The 25377-nt window shown below is 34.3% G+C and overlaps 2 protein-coding genes across 2 annotated transcripts; one reads left to right on the plus strand and one right to left on the minus strand.

The window, feature by feature from the left end:
- Positions 1-1511: 1511 nt before the first annotated feature.
- On the minus strand, positions 1512-24072 carry LOC143056575 (lysosomal amino acid transporter 1-like). The gene is made up of 11 exons (XM_076229677.1): positions 23470-24072; positions 22143-22269; positions 18364-18451; positions 13051-13211; positions 12256-12357; positions 5218-5360; positions 4721-4748; positions 3967-4034; positions 3263-3419; positions 2402-2491; positions 1512-1722 (listed from the first exon to the last, which is right to left on the minus strand). The coding sequence occupies exons 1-11, from the start codon at positions 23592-23594 to the stop codon at positions 1531-1533; spliced, it is 1281 nt and encodes a 426-aa protein (XP_076085792.1). The 5' UTR covers positions 23595-24072; the 3' UTR covers positions 1512-1530.
- Positions 19272-22142, plus strand: LOC143056574 (uncharacterized). Its single transcript, XM_076229676.1, has 2 exons — positions 19272-19346; positions 20237-22142. Exon 2 carries the CDS (start codon positions 20239-20241, stop codon positions 22021-22023), a length of 1785 nt encoding a protein of 594 aa, XP_076085791.1. The 5' UTR covers positions 19272-19346; positions 20237-20238; the 3' UTR covers positions 22024-22142.
- Positions 24073-25377: the final 1305 nt, after the last annotated feature.

Here is a 25377-nt window from a genome sequence, read left to right on the forward strand (position 1 = left end):
GAAAATCGAATGGTTGTCCTCTAATGTTTGCTGTTAAACTTGGAGGCAAAATTGAAAACCGAGAAGGGTAAAAAATAACCCAAAGAATCCTGATCACCTTTAAAAAAAAATTATATTCGCTTATAAAGTTTAACATTATCTTTGTTTTGTAATTGCATACAGGTTGTATGAATATAATATACATGTATGTGGATTAACTTAATTGAAGTATGCTCTCAAGTTATGAATAAAAACACTAAACACTGAGCAAAAACAAAAACCCCATCAAAATTGGGGGGGGGGGGGGGGGGGTGATCTCGGGTCATTCTGAAGGTAAGTTTATCCTGCTCCACATAAGGCACCTGTCGCATTGTACGTGTGTAAATACAGACTCTTTGGTAAGCTTATTTGATAGATCACATTCGGAAAAAAGCGGACAAGATAATGTGAAAATTGTAACATATCAGTCATCATCAGTGAAACAGATATTCCATAACGGTCAACTAACTCGTAATGGCATCTGTAAAAATTTTGAAGAGATGACTTAAACTGTACAAGTTGGACTCTCTTGATTTAAAAGCTTCATTGCGAGCAGCAACCCTGTACTAAAGAAATCATGATTGAAAGTACAACCTCTGGAATATCGTAGCCACTGGGAGATATATATACTCCATATGCAGGCGCTGTTGATGTGTTAGTGGTAAATGATCGCCAGAATCTATGTATATTTTCTGCATTTTAATGATATTTTGGGCTTGTTACGATAGTATATATGACATTCCTAGGTCCGTTAAAGTCCATTTTATTTGCTGATACACCCTTGTATTTGTATTTAATGTAATCTTCAATCAATCCATTAGTGTAGCGTTATCGAAACTAAATATAAGAAAAGGATACTCAAACCGGCACTGTAGGGGTCCCAGCCTTGAAAAACATAATAGTGTGAGATACTTCGAGTTTGAGGTAGTGTAATAATGTTGTGCTTCGCCATCATACAAATAAATCAGGTATAACAAGACTCAATGCTTATCCGAGAGACACCATTTACAACTTGAACACTTCTTTATTTATGTAGGCACTCATAGGAGTGATAGAACTATTGGGGTATGAACACCTCAACTTCTTCCGCCTGATCATTATACTTGCCCTGTTGGGTGTCCATGTTGGATGTTTTTGTTGAATAAATACGCAACCCACGTCTGTTGGAATGAGGATTTTAAATCCAATGCACCTGTTATTGAACAAAAAAGGATGCGAGTTTTCAGAATGTAAGAAAACATTACAATAATTTGTATTTGTGCGTCCTATTATATGGCAAAATTCGAACCCCTACCCAAGATACTAGTATCGTTGTATCTATTTTCTGCCGTTTTATCAGTTGACCACTTTGTTAAAAAAAATTGTTATGAATATTCTGGACGTTTTTGACAATGGAATTAAGCAACACCAAACAGTCAAGCGCAAGTATTTGAAATAACTTCAATTTCTTACTGCAAATATATTTTCGCCATAATAACAAACACAAATTCAGATTAATTATTTTACATTCATTTAATTTGAAACTGTTTTGTGACATATGTTATTATTATCAATGAAATCATCCACGTCAGACTGACTGTCTATATCACAACTTTTTTTAAACCATTCCACCACTTTATAATATCCATTATAAGGAGACACTTTGTTAATATCCATTTTTGAAAACTGCCGTTTCTTTGTGTCTGATGACCATTCAAAGTCCCACTGAAAGAAGTAAGACGGGTTTTTTAAAAACAATATCAGCTTTTTGACTTGTTCTTTCTATAATGTGCATATATTAGGGACGACATCAAAAGATCGATGTAGGATAAAAAAAACTTAAATCAAATAGTTTATGGGTGGGGGTCAACATTGCTGCAAGTTTTATTAATCTAAAATCGATTTTACATATATCTCTATTGGTCAATCAATTTTTCCCAAATTAAGTTAAGAAGGGGGGTGTGGGGGTCGGTGAAAAAACTATGTGAATTAAGTTTTTTATCCTTCATTGAACTTTTGATGTCGTCCCTTAGGGTTTTTTGTTGTTTCTTAATGTATTTTTTCTCCCTCATATTATAATGTTTCATGGGATTTTATAATGTGTTGTCTCTTAAACTTGAAACAAACAAGTTTACTGAAACAAATATATTCATACACATATAGTTTTATTTTGTTTTTTTGAAATTTCAAATCGACTGTTTGCATATCATTTTTTGTCAATGAGTATAGATTGATTACAATCAATAAATCCAGACATAGAAATATAGTATAAATTTATGTTTCGTCATAAAAATAAAATGTTGTTACTTTTTATTATTCCGAATTAAAATATTTGAAACTTTTAATCTCCAAGATGCTGTCATGCAGTGTTCGTCTGTTTTAAATTAACACTGTGCACTATTACCTCTAGTTCTGGACTCTCGGAAGACGCCGATTCCAAATTTGTATTTGTATCTTTATTTATTGCTGGGTTGTCACCCTTGTCACGAAAAACCTAAAACAGTGTTTAATATATTAGTCATAATTTATTCATTTTAACATCTTCAATCAAGTGTAATTGTTTAATAAATAAATCAAATGTACTGATTGTGCCTAAAATGGATCCTCAATTGGATATAAAAAATATCTTTATTTATCTGTTTATTCGGTATTTTTTTGCTACTAACAACGAAAATATGTCTTTCAAAGGCGTTTGAGTATATCTTTAGTTTTGTTCACAGTTTTGCACCTAATGTAATACAGTGTTTACATTCATTTTGAGCATATGTGTATATAGTACCAGTGTGTATATGAGTCTCGGGTAAAACTGTATGTATCCATATAGATTACTGAAAATGAATTTGATGCATTGAAAAATAGAAAATAATTTAAAATGATTAGAAAATATCATGAGAACTACCCTTTCTCTTCGAATCACTTCTAGAAAATTTCTGTATTGAAAAGTAACTAACAAGTGCAAGACGATACACGTTTTGTGCATGTCCTTATAACTGAATAACAAATTGGAATAAAAATACTTACAAAACCTTTTATAGGACCTCGCTAGTTCATTTGTCAAACGAATATTTGTTCTACTTAACAGAGGCTCCCTTAGCAACTTTGTTGTAAGCAATGTCAAAATATCAGTTCTTGTTTTTACATTTACTCTATGCTCTTAATTTCTTTAATGAAGAACAAATGCCAGTGGATATATTAATATTACAGAACAACTATTATTTACTAACATCGTGACAGTCTAAGTTATCTCCCATATAACAGAACATACTTTTTCTGAAACTCCTTTTTCATAAAGTGTAATTTCTTTGTCAAACAATGGTGATTCTCTGCAGATGATATGTTTGACACTGGTCTGAAGATCACATGTTCCACAGATAACAGTACTACTGTCATCTGACCAATCAGATTCGTCTGATTTTCTGTTCCTGAAAGTTAAACAATGTACTTTTAATAATAATCAACGATTGGTATGTGATGAAAATGAAAAACGAAAACAATTTTGCATAAAAGTTTTACACATTCTTGCATTTTAATTGTATTTTTGGTTCCTCGTTTGTTTTTAACACACGACATGCAGGTTCTACTTTACGGCCTTTGAGCCGGCCTTTGAGCACTTGAGCGCAACTCCGTTGTTGTTCGAGTTCGTGTTCCTCTGTCTTTAGTTTAGTCTAAGTCTTTTAAAAGTGTTTTGTAGATCATCATTTGCCTCTTCGATTTTTTTCTTTTGAAATTGTGTAAAAGAATAGGTTTTAAAGCAAGCAAACACAAATTATCCTGACTCTTTTATGTATGGGAGACCTTTGTCAGAATGTTTTCTGTATATTTTCGTAACTTGACATCAAAATATCTAAGCAACAGAGTTAAGCAAAAGATCAGAAATCGATTGTTAGTACACGAAATTCACAATTATAGAGAATCATTAGGCTATGGCACATTTTACTTATATATGCACTGATCTCAGCTATTACTTACTCTTTTAACAAGGTTATGTTATCATCTGTTTGTTGTTGACTGCTGGAACAACTTCTTTGGAATATAATCTGTTTTATATTAAGTAAAACTGATGTGTGACAGAAAATTGACCTATGTAGAAGATAGCTGAAATGGAGTGACCACTTTGCATTGTTCTCAAAGTTTGCACTGCACTTAACCATAGGAATATTATATTACCAACTCTATTATCGCTTTTGTATACTAGTAACTAACACATTTAAACAACATGTTTTGAAAGAAGAGGAAACATTCCCTACAGAAATAAGGTAACATAGAATGAAGTTTTGTCAGTAAGAGGAGGCCAGCTTAGACTTAAAGCAGATTTTCCAGCAGTTAGCATCTATCTAAAATTCCTTTCGAATATATATTTTTTTGATATCAAATTAATACTCGAGATATTGCTAAACTAGCCATGCGGTAGGAGTAAAAAAGAAAATTATCATACTATGAAAATTTAAAGTACCATTCTACCAAATAGTTGTTACTGAACTAGTATTTATTTGTTTAGGGACCAGCTGAAGGACGCCTCCGGTGCGGGAATTTCTCGCTACATTGAAGACCTGTTGGTGACCTTCTGCTGTTGTTTTTTCTATGGTCGGGTTGTTGTCTCTTTGACACATTCCCAATTTCCATTCTCAATTTTAGTTATTAAGTACTAATATGTGTTACAATTGACAATACTATGACTGTAAGGAATCATGGGTAAATGTAATAGTATTAGTACAAAGGATACCCCAAAGTGAATTCCAATCAAACCCAACCTGTAAGAAACAGCAAGTTTATGATAAACAATAAAAATTAAGGCGAGTGTAAACAAATTAAAAAAAAACAACAACATTAAAGCGAATGTACACAAGCATCTGTAGATATTCAGTAATTTTAAGAAATTTTCCAATTTCGTTAATTTTGAAAAGTTTTAAATCAGTTTTCTAGAACATTGATGATTCAAGCATCGTAGCACATTTTTTTATGCTTATAAGGATATATGATGAAATGACAAGTCCAATATCTCAAATTACTTATTTCAAATATTCTTTGAAGCTGTAGAGAGCAAATGTAAAATATCACTTGAAAGACGTTATTGTCTATTAAAATAGTATTTGAAAAATTCACATAGCTGTACAATGGACAATTCATATAGAAAACCTGATTATTTTCAATATAAGAACTGAAAGGTTGAGAATATAAGTGATGTTTCTTTTGTCATTTATATCAAGACTTGTTACTAACCTCGCCAGAGTCCATGGTAATGTCTTTATAATGTATACAACAGTCGACATCTGTATGTATACCCCTATCAGATAGGTTGTGTCCCCTGTTATAGCTGTAAGATACATACATGTATGCACCCCTCTGTGCCTGGTTTGTCGATACTAGAAATGTTAAGAATATCTGCATTGAATCTTTAAGTAATATCATGTGAAATATAACACATGTTATATGGTAAACAACATCAACAATACACAAGTACGTGTATAAAAGAGGTGCGAAAGATACCAGAGGGACATTCAAACTCATAGATCGAAAATATACTGACAACGCCATGGTCATAAAAGAAAAGGACAAACCGACAAATAATTGTACAAATGACACAACATAGAAAACTAATGACCCAGCACCGGGAACCCCACCAAAACCTGGGAGTGATCTCAGGTGCTCCGAAAGGGTTAGCAGATCCTGCTCCACATGTGGCACACGTCGTCTTGCTCATGTTATTACAAACCCGGTAAATAGTTTTATTCAGTAGGTCACATTCGTGAAAGGGGAACATATGCACTTTGGCGTTCTCAAATGATAGGCAAACTTAAACTATGCATGGTTCCTGAAATCAGAAATTGAAGTAGTATAACTCTTAATCTCAGATATTCTTAGTAGTATTACGCCCGTTTACTAAGGCTTTTCTACCTCAGGCATAGATTACCTTAGCTGTAGGTACTTTTAAAAACTTTTAAGAATTTTGGTCCTTAATGCTCTTCAACTTCGTACTTTATTTGGCCTTTTTTTCTCTCACTTTTTTGGATTCGAGCGTCACTGATTAGTCTTTTGTAGACGAAACGCGCGTCTGGCGTATACTAAATTTAGTCCTGGTATCTATGATAAGTTTATATACTAATGTTTTGCTGATAGACCATGTATGTAAATACGCAAACAATTATTCACTGATTTCTCCTCTCGATTACACACATATGCACATATACGCATAAACAAACAAACAAACAAAAGCTTGGGTGGAAAAGTTATTAAGGCTTTACTCAAATACGGTTTTTACCTAACTGTTGATGCAAAAATAATGCATTGATTTGTAAAATACGATAGAACATAGGAAAAATCCAGGTATTGAGAGTAGCTCATGATTATAAGGGAAAATTTTCCAGGTTTCCTGAAATTCCATAAAGGGTTTGAAAAAGGTTATTGAAATACAGCAGAAGATGTCACAGTTTCTTACATGATGGGTTCCACATATTCACTGGCGGATCCAAAAATTTTCGTAAGTGGGGGCCCACTGAATGCTTAAGAGCGGACCCGCTCGGGTCATGCTTCAGTGATTACCTATATAAGCAACCAAATTTTCCCCAGAAAAGGTGGCACCCCTGGGCCCCCTCTAAATCCGCCTCTGATAATGAACAGAATCTGCTTAACCTTCCAGGGCACCAGATATTGCTCCTACTTTTGTATGCGGTTAGTGTTGTTTGGGCTTTTATTTTGTATTTTGTGTTTATTTATTTGTTGTAATATACTTTGTCGTTTAATCGTTTAACTTTTCTCCCTGGTATTGTCAGTTTATTTCCAACTTATGAGTTTGAACAGTGGCGGATCCAGGGGGGGGGGGGTTCCGGGGGTTGGATTCCCCCCTTTTTTTTTTGGCCGATCAATGCATTTGAATGGGGACATATAGTTGGAATCCCCCCCCCCCCCCCTTTGTCCTGGGTTGGGAACCCCCTTTTTAAAATGGCTGGATCAGCCACTGTTGAATGTCCTTTTGGTATCTTTAAAACATCTTAAACTGATAGCCTTATTGTGATTGGGGTTTGAAAAATATGAAATAATGGGCTAATATTACCAAAAAATAGAAAAATCATAATAAACGGAGAATCATGGGATGCTAAAATTGAGAATTCTGAATAATGGGGTGCATAAATAGAAAAAAATCAATATAATCAAAATTCATTAAGAAAAGGAAAACATGGCTATAAATTGAAGGGCCCACATTCCAGACCCTCCTTACTTCAGTTGACGAACGTTTATGATTCATAATAATTATTATAAACTTGTGTAATTATTAATTTTTTACGTTACATGATTCAGTAATTAACAAAAAAGCAATTTCCACTGTCAGAGCAAACACACCTCGTAAATAATTCTGCAAATTCGTATATTTCTTCTTTTTTTTTTCTTCTGAAATTTCACTCATTTAGTTCGAGACAAAACATATGATAATATTATACATTGAACTTTTAAATCAATTTTTTTAAGTATAAATGATCGTTTATAGTCAGAATCGTGGTTTAAGAGTTAAATGATATTTAATATCATGTTAGGTAAACCCCCGTATAATTTAATGAACGATCTACATGTAAAACGAATTTCAATTTCCTAAATTTGAATTCCAACGGTCTTGTATGAAATACACAAGAGAGGTATTTATGTAGATATTGAGAGAGGTATATATGTAGATATTGACAAAAGTGGGAGTGGACATATTTTAAAAAGGTCTATCTAATCAAGGATTTGTATAGTATATAGTCTTACTACATAAATCCTTGATCTAATAATATAATTGATCTAAAAATGAACCTATTATGTGTTGCTCTCCTAGCTACAAAATGTATCCAAAATCAAAGATGTGGAACATATTCTATCATAATCATTTGGTAACTAATGTAATTACTGTCTCTTCCATGCCCGTTTTGAACATAAAAACTAAATATTAAATAAACAATACTCCTAATGCTCAGGTTGGTTGTCATCGTGCAACACAGTTAATAGCACCATATAGGAAAACATAGAACTCCCTTTTGTCATAAGACACTGTCAAACATCCAAGCATACTATCCACACTCATATGTGTCCACACTTGTTGATCTAATAAAAACATTGAAAGGACTAATACAATATTAATTTTAGAATTGAAAGCTTCTTTTTATAATTTCATTTGGGTGTTTAAAAAATTCCGCAGTTCAAACTAGACATTACGCACGCTCAACAGTTATTATCTCTAAAAATACTCAAAACCTTTAATTCTCATTAATATATGTTTTTGCTACAGTCATGATATTATCGTTTGTATTTCCATGTACTTTTTGTTTTACTGCTCTCCGTCAATTTTTATTCCATGTCCATGAAAGAATAGGAAGCTATATTGGAACTGCACTTACATAGTATCAGGCATTTTAAATTAAAATCAAACGAAAAGATTGCAGTGCATATAAAAAAGAAGATGTGGTATGATTTCCAATGAGACAACTATCCACAAAAGACCAAAATGACACAGACATTAACAACTATAGGTCACCGTACGGCCTTCAACAATGAGCAAAGCCCATACCACATAGTCAGCTATAAAAGGCCCCGATAAGACAATGTAAAACAATTCAAACGAGAAAACTAACGGCCTTATTTATGTAAAAATAATGAACGAAAAAAACAAATATATAACACATAAACAAACGACAACCACTGACTTACAGGCTCCTGACTTGGGACAGGCATACATATAAGGAATTGGCTAAAACCTCACAAGGAATCTATATACAAAACCAAGAGTTCCGCCTTCACCAGTTGGTTGACCGTTATGGCATATCCGTTTCACAGATGATATCGGATATATAAAAAAAGAAGATGTGGTATGATAGCCAATTAGACAACTGTCCACAAGAGACCAAAATGACGGCCTTATTTATTTAAAAAAATGAACGAAAAACCAATATGTAACACATAAACAAACGACAACCACTGAATTACAGGCTCCTGACTTGGGACAGGCACACACATACATAATATGTTGGGGTTAATGTTCCTTATGTCGTAACTACAATCCTGTTCCCTTTTCACGAATGTGACCCACAGAATTAGACTGTTTAGCGGTAACTGTAATAACATAAGCAACACAACAGGTGACACATGTGAAGCAGGATCTGCTTATCCTTCTGGAGCACCTGAGATCATCCCTAGTTTTTGGTTGGGTTCATGTTGCTAAGACGTTAGTTTTCTATGTGTGTCTTTTGTACTATTATTTGTCTGTTTGTAGTTTATTTTTTAGCCATGGCGTTTTCAGTTTATTTTCGATCTATGAGTTTGAATGTCCCTCTGGTATCTTTCGCCCCTCTTTTTAGAAGGTAATGGGGTTTTGCAACATTTGCCAATGATACCAATGTATTGTTAATGCAGATATTCAAAACTAATTTGCAAAGTGTATTTGACTTTTACACTATTCTGTAATTAAAGGAGTACATATAATAGTTGTGTATGCTTTAGACAAACATCGCATGAAATACACCCAAATGACAAATTATTAAAGGAACAAATTTCTTTGAAATAACAGTTGTTAAAAGGTTTTCCACAATCAGTTTTAAAAGCTAGCTTGACAGCAAGTGTCAAAGAAAGTGTCCAGTTTGACATTGTTGATAAGCATCCAGTCGAAATACCTAGTAATATATCATAAGAGATACCAGGGTTATAATTTTTCACTCAAGACGCATGCTTCATCTCCATACGACTCACCAGACTAAGAGACACTCGAATTAAAACAGTCGTAAATTTGTATTGCGCAATACTTTTCACTATACATGTTGTAAATTTATTATCTATATCACTTAAGAAGACAGCGAACATTATTCTCCTATACCTTTTGCCATAAAAAGCATCCCAAAGTGTTGACCGATTAATTTTAGCATCACTTAAGAATATTTTTTCTGTATGCTTCATCCTCACCTGTCATCCATCCTTAGTGAGTATTTTATCATTTTGAAATATAAAAAAAAAATAAACTGTTTTCGTGATAATGGATTTTTTTTGGTAATTAACTGCAAACATATTGTAAAAAGATATGTACATGTACATAAACAATTTTTCAATTTAGTAGCTGCACTTTCCTGGTATCACTTTCCTAATTGATAGATTAATTTGTAGTTTAAGCAAAATCATGTTTCACTGAAAATCCGGATTCATGAGGTTATATGTGTTTATTCATTATCAGACTTAATTATTGTTACAATATGTTTCAGCTTGACCAATATTATTAAAAGAATAATATAATTTACAAAATCCACTGCAGTGTACATAGTAGAACCAATTAAAGTTTTAGAAATGACATGCAGCGATTTGCTCTTGTTCGCCGATTCTCTCTCCGATTTGTGTTTGCGCTCTGACTCTCACACACTCGTACCTGTCTGCTGGTTCATTAACTCGTGTCTGTGCTGTGGTTTTCTCACCGACTCGTTCTTTTGCGTTGGTTCTCTCGTAGACCTGTGCCTGTGTGCTGGTTCTCACACCAATTCTTGCTTATGCTCTTTCTGGTTATTTCGCCGATTCTTTATTGTGCTCTATCTGGTTCTCTCACGGACTCTTGCTTGTGCTTTTGTTCTTTCACAGACCCGTGCATGTGTTTTGCTTCTCTCATCGAATCGTTTTTGTTCTCCGATTATATCACTGACTCGTTCGTGTGGTATGTTTCTCTCACAGACTCGTGCTTATGCACTGGTTATCTCACCACTCGAGTATGTGCTCTCTCTTCTACTTTCCCCAATTGGTGATTATGCTCTCCAGTGTACTCTTCCCGACTCGTGCCTGTGATCACGATCCCTCTTCAAACTCTCACCAATTCGTGCTTGTGCGCTGGTTCTCTCACCAATGCTTGCTTATGCTCTTTCTGGTTATTTCGCCGACTCTATCTGGTTCCGATCTGGTTCTCTCAACGACTCGTACTTGTGCTTTTGTTCTTTCGCAGACCCTTGCATGAGTTTTGCTACTCTCATCGATTCGCTTTTGTTCTTTCACAGACCCGTTCATGTGTTTTGCTTCTCTCGTCGATTCGTTTTTATGCACTCTTTTTCATGTATCACTGACTCGAGCTTGTGGTCTGGTTCTCTCATAGACTCGTAATTGTGCACTGGTTTTCTCACGACTCCAGTATGTGCTCTCTATTCTACTTTCCCCAAATCGTGATATTGCTCTTTCTCGTAAACTCCCCGATTCTTGCTTGTGTTCGTGATCTCTATTTATACTCTCACCGACTCGTGCTTGTATGCTCTTCTCTCACCGACTCCTGCTTGTATGCTCTTCTCTGTTCGACTCTTGCTTTTTCGTTGGTTCTCACAACGACTCTTGCCTTTTCGCTGGTTCTCACAACGACTCTTGCATTTTCGCTGGTTCTCACAACGACTCTTGCTTTTTCGCTGGTTCACACAACGACTCGTCTTTGTGCACTGGTTATCTTACCGACTAGCTCACGTGGTCTAGATTTCTCACTGCCTCAAACGTGTCACAGTTTTTTTTTTAAATCAGAATAACATTTACATATCGTATTTATTATGATTAAGTTAAACTGTCTTATACAAGGTTTGAAAATGTTTTATTAATTTTTCGTGTTTTTATTCACATATTTGTATGCACCTAACATTTAAATACAATCGTAAATTTGTCTTTAAATCAATGCCCTCGGGTTCCATGGAATGTAAGAAAACCGGTGAACAACTTATTCAAGGCAAACCAAAATAGGATCTGAAGAAAAAAATCTTTTCATAAAAATTTACCGTCTTTTACTGATAAATGGATTAATGTAGTTAATTGGTTGTCGTTTGTTCATGTCCGCCATATTTGTTGTCTCTTAAAATTGTTTTTTTTTTATAAATTAGACAGTCAGTCTTCTATATTTGCATTGTTTAATATTTTTCATGTCGGGCCTTTTATAGCCGACTATACGGTATGCAAAGTTATGCGAGAAGGAAGATACAAAAGGAATTGTCAAACTCTAAATTCGAAAACGAACGGACAATGCTATTTGCAAATAAAAAACGACGAAAACAAACAACTGTTTACAAAACACAAAATAGAAAACCAAAGATTGAGTAATACAAACCCAACAAGAAACCCTGGGTGATCTCAATAGAATCCAAATAGTAAGCATATATAATCCATACAACTTTTCCTATTTCTGTCCCAGTTGTCATGTCTGCGTTCTTACATTTTAACTCTGAATACATCTATCGCATTCAGTAAGAGTCTGGATTCTTTTCGATACTAACAAATGCAATTCGAATTCATACTTACCGATTCCACAATTTCGTAAAACTTAGAAAACCAGTAAGATACGGCACCAATACTGCCCAAAATATATCCAACAATTACTATAGTGTGCATGTAAGGCTGCAGCTGAAAAAAATAAATTACGTAAGTATTATAAATCATAAACTATCCAATACAAAAAACTAGTACATAAAGAGGAAAAAGAGCTATGGTATATCTTTTATATATTCGGTTCACAACATGTTCTAGACTCATATAATATAATCCACAACTGCTTTCATTCATATTTAAACTATGTACATTAGGATACAAATTAGGTGTTAATTCATAATGTTGCTAATCTTCTAAGGGATTTATTTAAAACAAAAACAAAACAAAAAAACAATTCATTTTTGTTAACATAATAAAATGAAGAAATTAAAACATGGTATCTTATACAATAAAACTATATGTTACAATCAGAAAGAACAGTAAACAGCAAAGTAAAGTATAGTCTTAGTATGAAAAGGTTCAAAGGTTTTGGAAAGGAACAAAAAGTAATTCTAAAAAACCTCATCATATATACCAGGCTTAATATTGTGTTTCGTCTTCAAAAGACTCATTAGTAACGCTCGAATCAAAAAGGTTTTAAAGAGGTCAGTTAAAGCACGAAGTTAAAAGCACTGAAGACCTAATATTTCGGAAGAGATACTTTAAGGACAACCCATTTGGACCCATTTGGACTTTTCGACTTACGGCATGTTTGAATAATTTTTAACCTAAACTTTTGAACACCTATATATATAGGAACACCTATGCTCAAATACTACGTTATCTCACCTTTGCAGAACTTTCATATACGATTTTATCATCAGATATGGTAAGGTATTGTGCGACACACATGGTAATAAACATTAAACACAATGTCAAAAAGAAGGCTGAACACAAACAATGATATTTTTCTGTTACAGGCTTCCGTTTCGTTCCCTTAAGGTCAGCACCTGTAAAAAAAAAGTGTCACATGATCAAAATATAAACACACCCTTTTTTGCGTTTTTGTCTTAAATCAATGGTTTCGATGAGAAAATAATACGCTGTAAAAATTAGACCAATAGGACAATTATTTGCCTCGGTACAGTGTATCCAATTTCATTGCATATGGAAAATACATTGCCTTGTATCATTCAAAGAATGGATGGATGGTTGTTAAACGTTCAGTGGCAAATTAAATGTATGTTCAGGACGAGAACATGTTAATTCGATAAGGGTATGAACCCTACTTTGTTCTAAACCGATATTTAGCCGGATTTTTAACGTGCTAGTTCATACGGCAACAGAAGACAGGAACATAATATGTTACCTTACCCGTGCACGTTATTCTGACTGTGACCATTTTTGGAAAGTTTGCTATAGCTTGCTATAGCTACTTTCCATAGGCGTCGGCCTCAACTCCTAGTGAGACAGACTATCTCAATGTTCTGCTCCAAGATAATGTAGTACTAGTGTTCGAATTCTGATTTTTGGATATTTTGAGTTGCTACTCTTTTGAAAAGATTACAGCTTGAATAAAAAAGGAATGAATGTTCACCGACAATTCAGATGAATTTAACTTCATTTTGCAAATAAGTATCACAAACACTGTACTTCGCGGATAGGCCATTGGCTGAAGAGAAAATCAAAAGAAATCTACGCGAGACAGTGTTTCATTCATGAATATTTCATGAATGAACATTTTCCCGCACTATTTTTTTACTATGTACGATATTTACAACTGTTTATTATTGAATAAGTAAAAGCCCCAGAATATCGAAAGAGTCCGGTATGCGAGAACAAGTTAATATTTGACGAAGTTGTCGGATAATTGACAAGTGATAATGGTTTGATTTATTTAACAATACACAGGTGATATAATATAAAATAATCGATAATTATATGACTTATGTTTCACGCCAAGAACATGTAAAGGTAAATACCGGCTTTAATAGAAAAGTGAATTGTTTTTGTCAGAACTAACATCGATCTGAAAGTTGAAAAATTTGAAAACTTCTGTTATTTTTAAAATACTAACTGTTTCACATTCCAATGTGGATATGAGGACGTTCACATGTTCAGCATGCTCAAGTGTATCAAACGGACAACAGACAACAGAAAAACGTTTCAGAGGCGGATTTAGGGGTGGCAGGGGGCCCGGCCCCCCTTTTTTGGAAAAAAATTGGTTGCTTATATAGGGAATCACTGATGCGTGACTGGAGCGCCCCCCCCCCCTTTAGGTCAGTCAGTGGGCCCCCTCTTATGAAAATATCTGGATCCGCCACTGTGTTTTAATGACAATTAGTATCATAGCATCCGTATAATTTAAAAGTAACCGAGTCATCATCTACTTCTTAGAATATTACAGTTCAGTGTATCAAAATTGAGATCAAGCTAAAGACAAGTGCTGTAAAAAATGATTTAATAACATTTTTCCATGTACTAGCAAAATGACTTTCTTAGTGCTTAACAATGCAGTAGCGGATCCAGAACTTTTATCCTCACACTTTATTCCTGGGGCAGTATGATTCTTTAAGATTGACCTATATGTATAATTAACAATGTGTCGTCCTAAGACTGATGCAATGATTACTAGTATATCAAATAAATGGCTTAAAACAAAAAATTCAAATAACATTGGCTGAATGGTAATTACACAGCATCAACTAAAATGTGTTGTAGGGTTATAAGCACCTAAGATCAACGTTGTATGAATCTAGTTAGTGTATATAAACTTTTCTGTAAGTATGTACGTCCCTTACTTCTACGTACAGCAATACATCCCAAAATTAATTTCTGTTCTCTTACTTTAGTTTGCCTGAACCAAATTTTATGAAACTTATACGCAACGCTTATAACCACAAAACACAAGTCCAGCTTTGGCATCACTTTTATTATTCTAGATGTAAAAGGGTGAAATTTTCAGTATAGTCCCTATCAAGTATATATACCCATATATATAAGTTTGACGTGTAGCTTTCTTCGGTTATATAGGTGAACCTAAAAACGGTCTTTTAGATTTAGAAGTATAAACAAGAATGTGTCCATCGTACACCATGCCACATCTGCACTATCATTTTCTATGTTCAGTGGACCGTGAAAATGGAGTAAAAACTGTAATTTGGCATTTGAATTAGAAAGATTAAATCATAGGGAACATCTTTAATACTAAAATAACGAGGTCCAATTTGTCAGCAGTAATTAATATTGCCAATAATTGATAAGTTCCAGGTCGACGGGTTCAAACAGAAAGATTTTGAAAGCAGAGAAAACTGTGCTCCTATAATCGGCATACTAAAATAAGACTTACGCATAGTTATATACTTTAATTCAGTCACGGACCCAAGATATCACGGGTGGGTTCTAGTGTGTACTAAGTTTCAAATTGATTGGACTTTAACTTCATCAAAAACTACCTCGACCAAAAACTTTAACCTGCATGGGACAGACAGATGAATGGACGGACGAACGGACGCACAGACCAGAAAACATAATTCCCATAAATGGCGCATAAAAAGTGAATTTTGGAAATTGCTGGCAAGACAATGGTTTAGTTTGAAAAATCAAAACTGTGATTAAATACATATTTGAAATAATACACGTCTATAACCTTCGTGACCTATTTGAAATAATACGCTTATACAGTTGCAAACTTTCCAGAGGTGCTATCCAGCACTTTGATTTTCTCTTACTCCTTAATGCCACGTGCTAAGCGGAGAAGCAGCAAATACCAATTTTCAAGTGTGGTTGACCAGACCGGAGTTCGAGTCCACGACCTCCCGCACTTGAGACGAACACGACGCTGCAACGAGACCACCCAGGCAGTTTGAATATGTGGGGTAAACGTCAATGAGACAGTAACCCAGACTAAAAAAACCAGATTGAAGTTTTGCATTATCTAACTCCAGTTTTTATACGCCCGTCAAAATTTTGACGGGACGTATTATGGTATACAAATGTCCGGCGTCCGTCCGTCTGTCCGTCGTGCCGTCTGTCTGTCCGTCTGTCCGTCTGTCTGTCCGGCGTAAACATATCGCATCGTACCTTGAGAACGAATTATCCAAATTTCATGAAACTTAACATAGTTGTTTCTAATGATGGTCAAATGATCTGTATACTTTTTGATGAAAATAAGATTAAAACTTTTTTAGTTACGGCACTTTGTAACTAAAACAGGGGTGTGTTTTTTTTCACATGTCGCACTGTATCTCAAAAACGATTCTTGATTTTTGCTTAAATTTTTACACACTTCTTAGTTATATTAATTCTAATATCTGTATACTTTTTGGTGATGATTCAAAATTAAATTTTTAGTTAATGAGTACTAGTATTTTGTAAAATAGGGGGAGGGTTTTTTTACATGTCGCGCCGTATCTCAAAGACGATTTAGGATTATTGCTCTAAACCATGTCGCGCCGTATCTCAAAAACAATTTATGATTATTGCTAAAATCTTTAGATACTTCTTTGTTATATTAATCTGAAGATCTGTATACTTTTTGTTGATATTTAGTTTTTTGTAAAAAAAAAAACACAGGAAGGGGGGGGGGTAACATGTCCCGCCGTGTCTCAAAAACAGTATATGGTTATTGCTTAAAAGAGGGACGAAAGATACCAGAGGGACAGTCAAACTCATAAATCTAAAACAAACTGACAACGCCATGGCTAAAAATGAAAAAGACAAACAAACAACAACACACATGACACAACTTAGAAAACTAAAGAATAAACAACACGAACTCCACCAAAAAACTAGCCTCAACAAGGTAAAACTTTCTCAGAAACTATTTATGATTATTGCATAAAACTTCTACACAAAACGTCGGGCGTATCATGCGCTCATGGCGCAGCTGTTTAATTGTTTTATAAATATAAAGCTTAATAAACACTACTTAGAGAATAAGACATTTTTGTTCCGAGTGAAATTGAGATTGTCACTGAGTCTTAGCACGAAGGATCACAATCTCTTGGCACAGAGAAACAAGTACACACGTACTGTATTTTCTTTGTGCGGTTCGAGCTGTCGTGTATTATTGAATTATTTTATGTTTGTTTTGACAGTAATCTATTCAATGTTTTCAATTTAAAGACGCACAAAAAAACCAAACGAATATCTAAACAGAACGTGCATGTTTATTCCAAAGTACAAGTGTACCTGATAGTCAAAAGTTTATGCTGATTGAAAAATTCAGTCTAAATTCAAATAGCGCAGCAGTGCAGCAACACTTGCATGCATATGGAGTACATATCTCTCAAATGGTATAATAGTCCTTAGCTTTTACTTCATAGCACTATTTTGGATAGAGGGTTGCTAGACTATAGAAAACTATTGAACAAGGCCCAGTTATACAAAATTAACCACATCTGTTCAACATGTTAACTGTTGCAATCATAATTCGGCGAAAAAAATATGTTTTACAGATTGTCACACTAATACGAAAGTTTAATTTTGATTCGGTTCACATATAAGGGTCGGCACTTAAAGTTAACCAGCGAGAGACACATATAAGCCTCAACAAATTCCCAATTATTCGCTGTCATAATTCCGCTTCATTTCTTGTTCATACATTAGCACACAATACTAATTGGTCACCCAATTTGTATGTTAAAAAATTGATGTAATGTTTTGTAAACTGTAAAATCTTTGAAGTGAGGCGAAAGATGCCAAAGGGACGTTTAATCTCATAAATCGATAATGAAACAACGCCGTGTTTTGCATGGCAAAAAAACAAAAAAAGGGAAAGACCAAAAGACTAACAACAGTATACAAAACAAAACATAGAAAACTGAAGACTGAGAAACACGAACCCCATCAAAAACCGGGAATGATCTCAGGTGCTCTAGAAAGGGTAAGTAGATCCTGCTCCACATGTGACACTCGACATGTTGCTAAGGTAAGTACAAACCCAGTGATAAGTCAAATTCGGAGAAAAGAGTACAGGATTGTGGTTACAACTGGATCTTATCCGTCGTCGTGAAACAGAGATTCCCTAACTGTCAACCAACTCCCCCAATCCCAGACGAGGAAAGAATGGGGTTGTCTAGCACACATGTCACATAAAACCATTCACTACATGAACTTAATCAGAATATCAAGAGTTCGGCTTACATATTACCTACTTACCAATATTTTCATTCGATGGTGTTCTAGAACACCAACAGTGTAAACCAATAGCTGCATTAACTACTGTACCAAATAAAGCAAATATAACCTGGAATATAGAATACAATTATACACTCAGATATCAATAAATAAACTAGTACACATTTGTAGACCCACCACATGTAAGGCCTAATCGAAAAGGTTAATTATCATAATGACGGGTTTTGAGATGTTGCAAACAGTTTTTTCTTCACTGAAATGGACCCTGCACAAATCAGCAAGCTTTATCTAACCGCTATTGAATAAGTTGAGCAAAATGGAACATGTCATGCAATACACAATAAACATTTCTTAAGGAATATATGAATACTAAGTATAAGTTTATTGTGCACAATTCACATATCTGTATGAAGTTAGAACTTTACGCAAACCTTGCCTTCTTTCAAACATTTCTTTCTTTCGTTCTGTTGAATTATAATTGACAAAATGTTAAAATATTTTATTAATTATTTTGTGTATATCATCTTTCTAGGCAAACTAAGATTTTTTTGCAAGAGCAAAAATTATCTTTATCAAAATATTTCCAGAAAATGCATGAAAATCTTAAGTCTACATATTGGCCTATGTTATTGAAGGACTTCCTAGTGCACTTAATATATTCAAATTTTACTACATGTTTAACATTTTCATGATCAAATTACAACCAAACAGTTTAATACAGAATTGTGTAAAGTCATTTTACCTGTCGGTTTATATGGTCATTTAAAGGTATGTATTAATTAAAACAATTGAAACAAATGAAAAAGAAACAAAACAATACAGAAAAGTAAATTGATACAAATATTTTTGTTCGAACTAAAAGGATTGCTTAATTAAATGAAAAGCTCTAGTTGCATTACACAAAGTGAAATCAAGAGCAGAACGACACACCGTGGATACCACTTACAACCATTTTAAGTTGATTTGATTGATTATATTAAATTGGATAAATATTAATAAAACAGGTAGGACTCTCATGAAACTGCAATAAGATATTTTCTGTATAAAATGCTGGAACTTGGGTTAAGGGATGACAATGATAAATGTTCACTTAGACTTCACGAAGAAACCTGCATGATTAAATCTACCATCTCGAGAAAAATAACCAATTGACTTAAAAACTGAAACAGGTTTTACTTTTGCAATAGCATGTATACAAGTTAAATTATGTATAAAAATGAAAAAGATATGCCAGTTAGAAAGATACAAAATTGCAATATAATTTAATAGGCAAAAACAAAACAAAATTAAAAATCAGACAACATTTCATTTGAAGGTTCGTAAGTCGGTTTACTGGTTTCAATCATCGTCTGATATCAAAAATATATGCATATTATGACGTCGTTACACTAAATCAGTTGATTGTGTACTGAATGATATTTTAGTCTGGAAAACTTGATTTGTTTATTAGTTGAAATTGGTTTTTAACTAGCTCCCAATAACTGCGAGAACTGTTATGTCCATGTTTTGTGTCTTGTGTTTTAATGCTAGCTGTTTTTGTGCTTTGTACCAATCTGTTGAGTATAACATTTCCAACTGATCTTTACAGTTGAAAATAAAGAAACGACATCATTTTTGATTGGAGGTCAACAGATATTTTAAAAAGTTGAAAAGACTAATTGTTTCAATTGTTTTATATCTATAAATCCATGCATGTATTAACGTCTTTACACTAAATTCGTTAGCGGTATACTGATTGATACTTTAGTCTGGAAGAACATGATTATTCATAATTGGCTTTTAACTAGCCTCGGTAACCACGAGTTCTCTTATATCAACGTCTTGTGTAGTTTACTCTGTTATTTAGAAGAAAAAAAAACAATAATATAAAAACAAATCTGCATTAATTTTTCAGAGATGGGTCAAGAAAAAATCGAGTGCGACGCCTGCAAGCGAGTAGAAATGTCCGATCTTGCTTACTGGTGGTGCGGTGAATGTTCCGAAAATTTATGTCATGACTGTCGAAAATGTCATGAAAAAATGAAAACAACCACAAGTCATTCTGTTATTTCCATCGACGAATATCTAAAACTGAAACCGGAAATAGCGTTACATCCGATCCATTGCAATAAGCACGATCGATCGATAGATTTGTATTGTATCAATCACGATATGGCTCTGTGTCGATTATGCATGACCGAAAATCATCGAGGCTGTTTAAAAATGCTGCCGATAGAAGATGCCGCACAAAACTTCAAGAAATCTCTACATCTAAAACAAACGCTCGAAAGTCTTGAAAGTATGCGAGAAATGTTACAACGACTTGCTGAAGATAGACTAGAAAACATATCGGACATTGAACAATCGGAAAAACTCGTAAAGGAGAAGATATCGACAGTTCGAGACAGATTGATTAAACACATAGAGGCGTTACATGAACAAATTCAAGAAGAAGTGTCTAGCATTGTCTTCCAAAAAACACTCCAACTAAAGCGTCAACACAATGACATCCTAGAGCAGCAAGAAACAAACAAACTCTGGACGAAAAATATCGAAACAATGATAGCGATGGGTTCCGATATGAACTTGTTTTTGATGTCACAGAAGTATAGAGACGTTCGGAAAGGTCAGGAAGTTTTCGTGAATGAAAATCAGAGACAATCCCAACGATATCATATATCCTATCACGAAACTGAAAACATACTCGGCAGTATCAAATCATTCGGATACATCAATGTCACAACCACACAGTCCAAGGTTGCTATGCCGACCGATGAGCCGATGCCTCTGAAGTATTTCCCGCTAGATATGAACAGGTTGCGCATGCGAGACGGTTCAGCTTTACCGCCATTACCGTTGAGTAGATTAACGAATCGGACAAAATTCTCTCGAACAACCATGGGAACAAATAAAACACTAAAACCTGAAAATTTCCGCTTGAAAAAGAAAATTGAGGTACCGAAAACGAGAAAAAATCTCGATTATGTATGGATTACAGGCATTCAATATATTCCGACCACAAACAAAATTCTCGTCTGCAACAGGAACGATAACCACCTTTACCTGTATGATGATTATGGTAGAAAAATTAAAGAAGTGCCACTTAACACAAGACCATGGGGAATAACTTTACTCATGGGAACTCAAAGTGCCGTCGTTACACTTCCAGAAATTAAAGCTATACAATTCATCAATATCATGACATTTGCTCCGGCAAAAACGGCTAATGTTGGAACATGGTGCGCAGGAATCACCAACGTGAGCAATCAGCTCATCATCGGTTGCGATGGTTGCTTTAAAGTCTTAGATGCTAGCGGAAACCTTAAACATACTGTTCCAGTCAATGGCGGAAGAATATGGTATATTCATGCCTGCATTAACGGAACGATTGTTTATAGTGATACGTACAAGGTTTATGGTGTGACCATTGATGGAGGAGAGATTTTCAAGTATGAAAGTGAAGATATGGATTGTTCCGAAGGCATAACGACCGATTACAATGATAACATTTATGTAGCTGGGAGGGATTCCAATGATATTCATCAGCTTTCTCTGAATGGCGAACTCTTACGTATCATACTGAGTAAATCGGATGGACTCGTTAAGCCGTACGCGCTCCATTTTCGTAAAAAGGCAAGACAACTTTACGTATCGTTTGACGGGAAGTTTATTGCTGTATATGACGTCAAAAATAGTAGATGAAAAACACGTTTTATATTCCTTTTTGTTACTGTTGATAATATCGGGTCAATATAGAAATAGTCAATATAATTTGTTTTTCTGAATTAGTTTAAGATTTATATGCTAACTAAATGCTTAACCTGTAATGATTTTTGTTGAGCTAATATGGCGCCAATACAGCTTAGACCATCTGCAATCATATGTAGCATTATGGATGACATAACATATCGGTTGATTTTCATTGTCCGACGCTGGTTTGTGTAGAATCTGAAAAGAAAAAAATACGATGTAACGTGTTACAATTGAGAGAGAATGAAAACTATGATGGGTGCTACCATTTGATTTCAAATTTCATCATAGCCCCACAATAAAATCAAATGGTAACTCCATAATAGTTTTCATTTAATTACGAATCCTTATCCTTACTTTAGAAGAAATATATCAATTATCAAAGCACTAAAATAAATATGACAACTTAAAAAGGCTACCCATGGAAAATATTATGTTTAACAACAAATGAGGCCTATGTGAACATATTTTCTTGACATCCCATTTGTAATGAAAAGTCCAACAGAGAGAACAAATGGTACACGCATTGATCACAACAGTTTGAAAAGTAAATACAAGGTTAAACAGTCATCTTCTTTGTATTGTTATATAAATTTTTAACTGAGGTTGGTTTATTATTTGAAGAGTAGATCACCCCCCCCCCAGGTTTTGGTGTGGTTTTGTGTTGCTAAGTCTTTATTTTTTTATCTTGTGTTTTGTCACTTTTGTATACTTTTTGTGTTTCTGTTTGTCTGTTATTGTTTAGCCATGGCGTTGTCAGTTTATTTTCGATTTATGAGCTTGAATGTTCCTCTGGTATCTTTCGCCCCTCTATTATGAGCTCTCAATTTTGTTTTAAAGGCAAAAAACTTTTCTAACCAAAATATCAAAACTCTGAACATCACACAGGAAATTCGAATTGCCGAAATGCTGGTATCTTGCATCAGAACCGGTATGTTTGTTGTTCACATATATCTGAACTTAAGTCTTTCTTATTGCTAATATATTTTTAATAAGTCGATACCGCTGGTTGAAGACTGCTTCCATTCCAGGAACTATATCTGGTATGGAAATATGAATTGTATTTATAGAAAAGCAAAAGGTGTTATACGTTTGCTTAAGAACACGGTCCACACGACATTATAAATCTATTGGATACTTCACTTTTGATTTTCACAACACAATTCCAACAAAATAAGTGTAACGACGAAAACACATAACACTACATAGCATGAAAACTAAATATTGATAACTTGTGTTCTCTTCGAAAATCCTGATATTTTGGCGCGAATTTATGTTATGGTGCATTTTCGTCGAAATAGTCACCGGTTTCAATAATATTGGTACCATTTAATGTCCTCAACGCCAAAGCGAATCTACATAGGTCATTGTTTTTGAATATATATAGCTGTTACTTACGATATATGTACAAGTGTCCAGAGGGCAGCACTAAACACCCCAAGCATAACTCCAGCCAGTTCCTGGTCATCGATACATCCATCTATATAGAATAGTATACGATGCACAGTACAGTTTTCCTCCATTTTTTTCCTTTACTGAATATCTAACAAATAGGATTCACTTAAAGTACAAAAGACACTACCATTTTCTTACTCATTTTTAAGTATGATTTATGAATTTTATCGTTGCAAATTCCATTGCAGATTTAAAAACAAAAGTAGAATTAATCCGCAATTTGTTGCACATATAAAAGTAAATGTCAGTTTTCTTTTTCCAATACGTACATATGCTCACACATAAAAAGATGAAAACATAAGAGTAATAACCTCCAAATGTTCTAACTATTTTTAATATAAGTTTATTGTAAAATAACAACAAACATCAAATACACATTGATCAATAATAATTTTCAGTTAATTTAACATACGAACAAATATAATTTGACCAGTTTCTGTAAAGCACCATATGGTACATAATGTAAATAAATATAAAAACCACATTTCCTCTTCAGAGATTTCAGTGATTATATCCGATTTGACACCTTTATGACAAAACTAGGATGCCAACATTATGTTGACAAAATTCTTATATATATTTGTATGAGCTGTGGGACCGGCTGTTGCAATACTTAATCCCTGTTCAATACATAAGTCGAAGGTCAAATAACACACAATCGAATACAGTCTTAAACGATACGAAAACGGAAAAAATCTTTAATGATATGAAAAGCAACAGATTGGGACTTTTTCATCGATTCTATTCGATCATATAAGTATGACGTCAAGACCGAATTATAATAAAAGCTTGTGCTCAGCTTGAGGAAGTAGATCAAGTAATGATCGATAACTGAAAAGAGCGAAAAATTCAACTGTTGACACAACCAAGGGTGCAGAGTAAATTGCCGACATATCCAAGGGGATCATAGAGTGGAAATGTTGACACAGCCAAGAGTAAAGATTAATTTATTGCCACATCCAATGGTGCCACATCATGTCATGTGGAGTAGGATCGGCTTACCCCTTCCGGAGCACCTGGGATCAACCCTAGTTTTTGGTGGGGTTCGTGTTGCTTATTCTTTAGTTTTCTATATTGTGCCATGTGTTCTATTGTTTCTGTTTGTCTTCCTTCCTTTTTAGCCAGGTGTTGTCAGTTTATTTTCGATTTATGAGTTTGACTCTCCCTCTGGTATCTTTCGTCACTCTTTTTAAACATCCAAGAGATTAGAGTGGAATGTTGAAACACGCAAGGGTGTATAGTGAACTGCTGAAACACCTAAGGCTGGAGAGTTGAATGTTATGCATGTTGAAGGCCATACACGTATAGTTGTTTACATCCTCAACATGTGGTCTCTGGTGAATATTAGTCTCATCGGCCTATCACCCTATTGTTACTTTACCCGTATGATAAAAATTGTTCGCGTGTTCTTGTTCTATTCATACGATCTTACAAAACTTATAAACGGATGTTCGATTGAAATAACCAACACGACGGGTTCCGCAAGAGTGATGGTGATGATACTGTTAACATTTCGGAGTTTTTTTGTTGGCTTTTGATAGTCAGTTCATCTTTTTTCTTTTGGTGATGGTGATGGTGATGGTGATGGTGGTGTTTGTCATTTCTCGACTCTTATCAAGGGGAACATAACACATAAACAAGTAAACAGTGTGGATTTGTTACAAAAATCGTTGATTTATTTGCCACAAAATCTCCTTTTCTATTAAATGCAATGAAACAGTAAATAATAATGCTTTGCACGAAGTTTCCCCTGTGTATATGTACAAAAAGGCCCATCTTTGTTATTCATTATATTTGCTGTTTTGATACTATTACAGTTTGAAATTTTCTTAATTCACATGGCTACAGGTT

Source organism: Mytilus galloprovincialis, chromosome 13, assembly GCF_965363235.1.
Source record: "Mytilus galloprovincialis chromosome 13, xbMytGall1.hap1.1, whole genome shotgun sequence".
Lineage (NCBI taxonomy): Eukaryota > Metazoa > Mollusca > Bivalvia > Mytilida > Mytilidae > Mytilus > Mytilus galloprovincialis.

What these genes read in the sequence shown, in the direction of transcription:
- LOC143056575 (XM_076229677.1), bottom strand. Translation starts at nt 23,594, where the DNA reads ATGGAGGAAAACTGTACTGTGCATCGTATACTATTCTATATAGATGGA. An exon ending in TATATGAAAGTTCTGCAAAG is followed by an intron (nt 12,358 to 13,050) that starts GTGAGATAACGT and finishes TATTTTTTTCAG; the next exon opens with CTGCAGCCTTACATGCACAC. An exon ending in AAAAAGGAGTTTCAGAAAAA is followed by an intron (nt 2,492 to 3,262) that starts GTATGTTCTGTT and finishes ACACTGTTTTAG; the next exon opens with GTTTTTCGTGACAAGGGTGA.
- LOC143056574 (XM_076229676.1), top strand. Translation starts at nt 20,239, where the DNA reads ATGGGTCAAGAAAAAATCGAGTGCGACGCCTGCAAGCGAGTAGAAATG.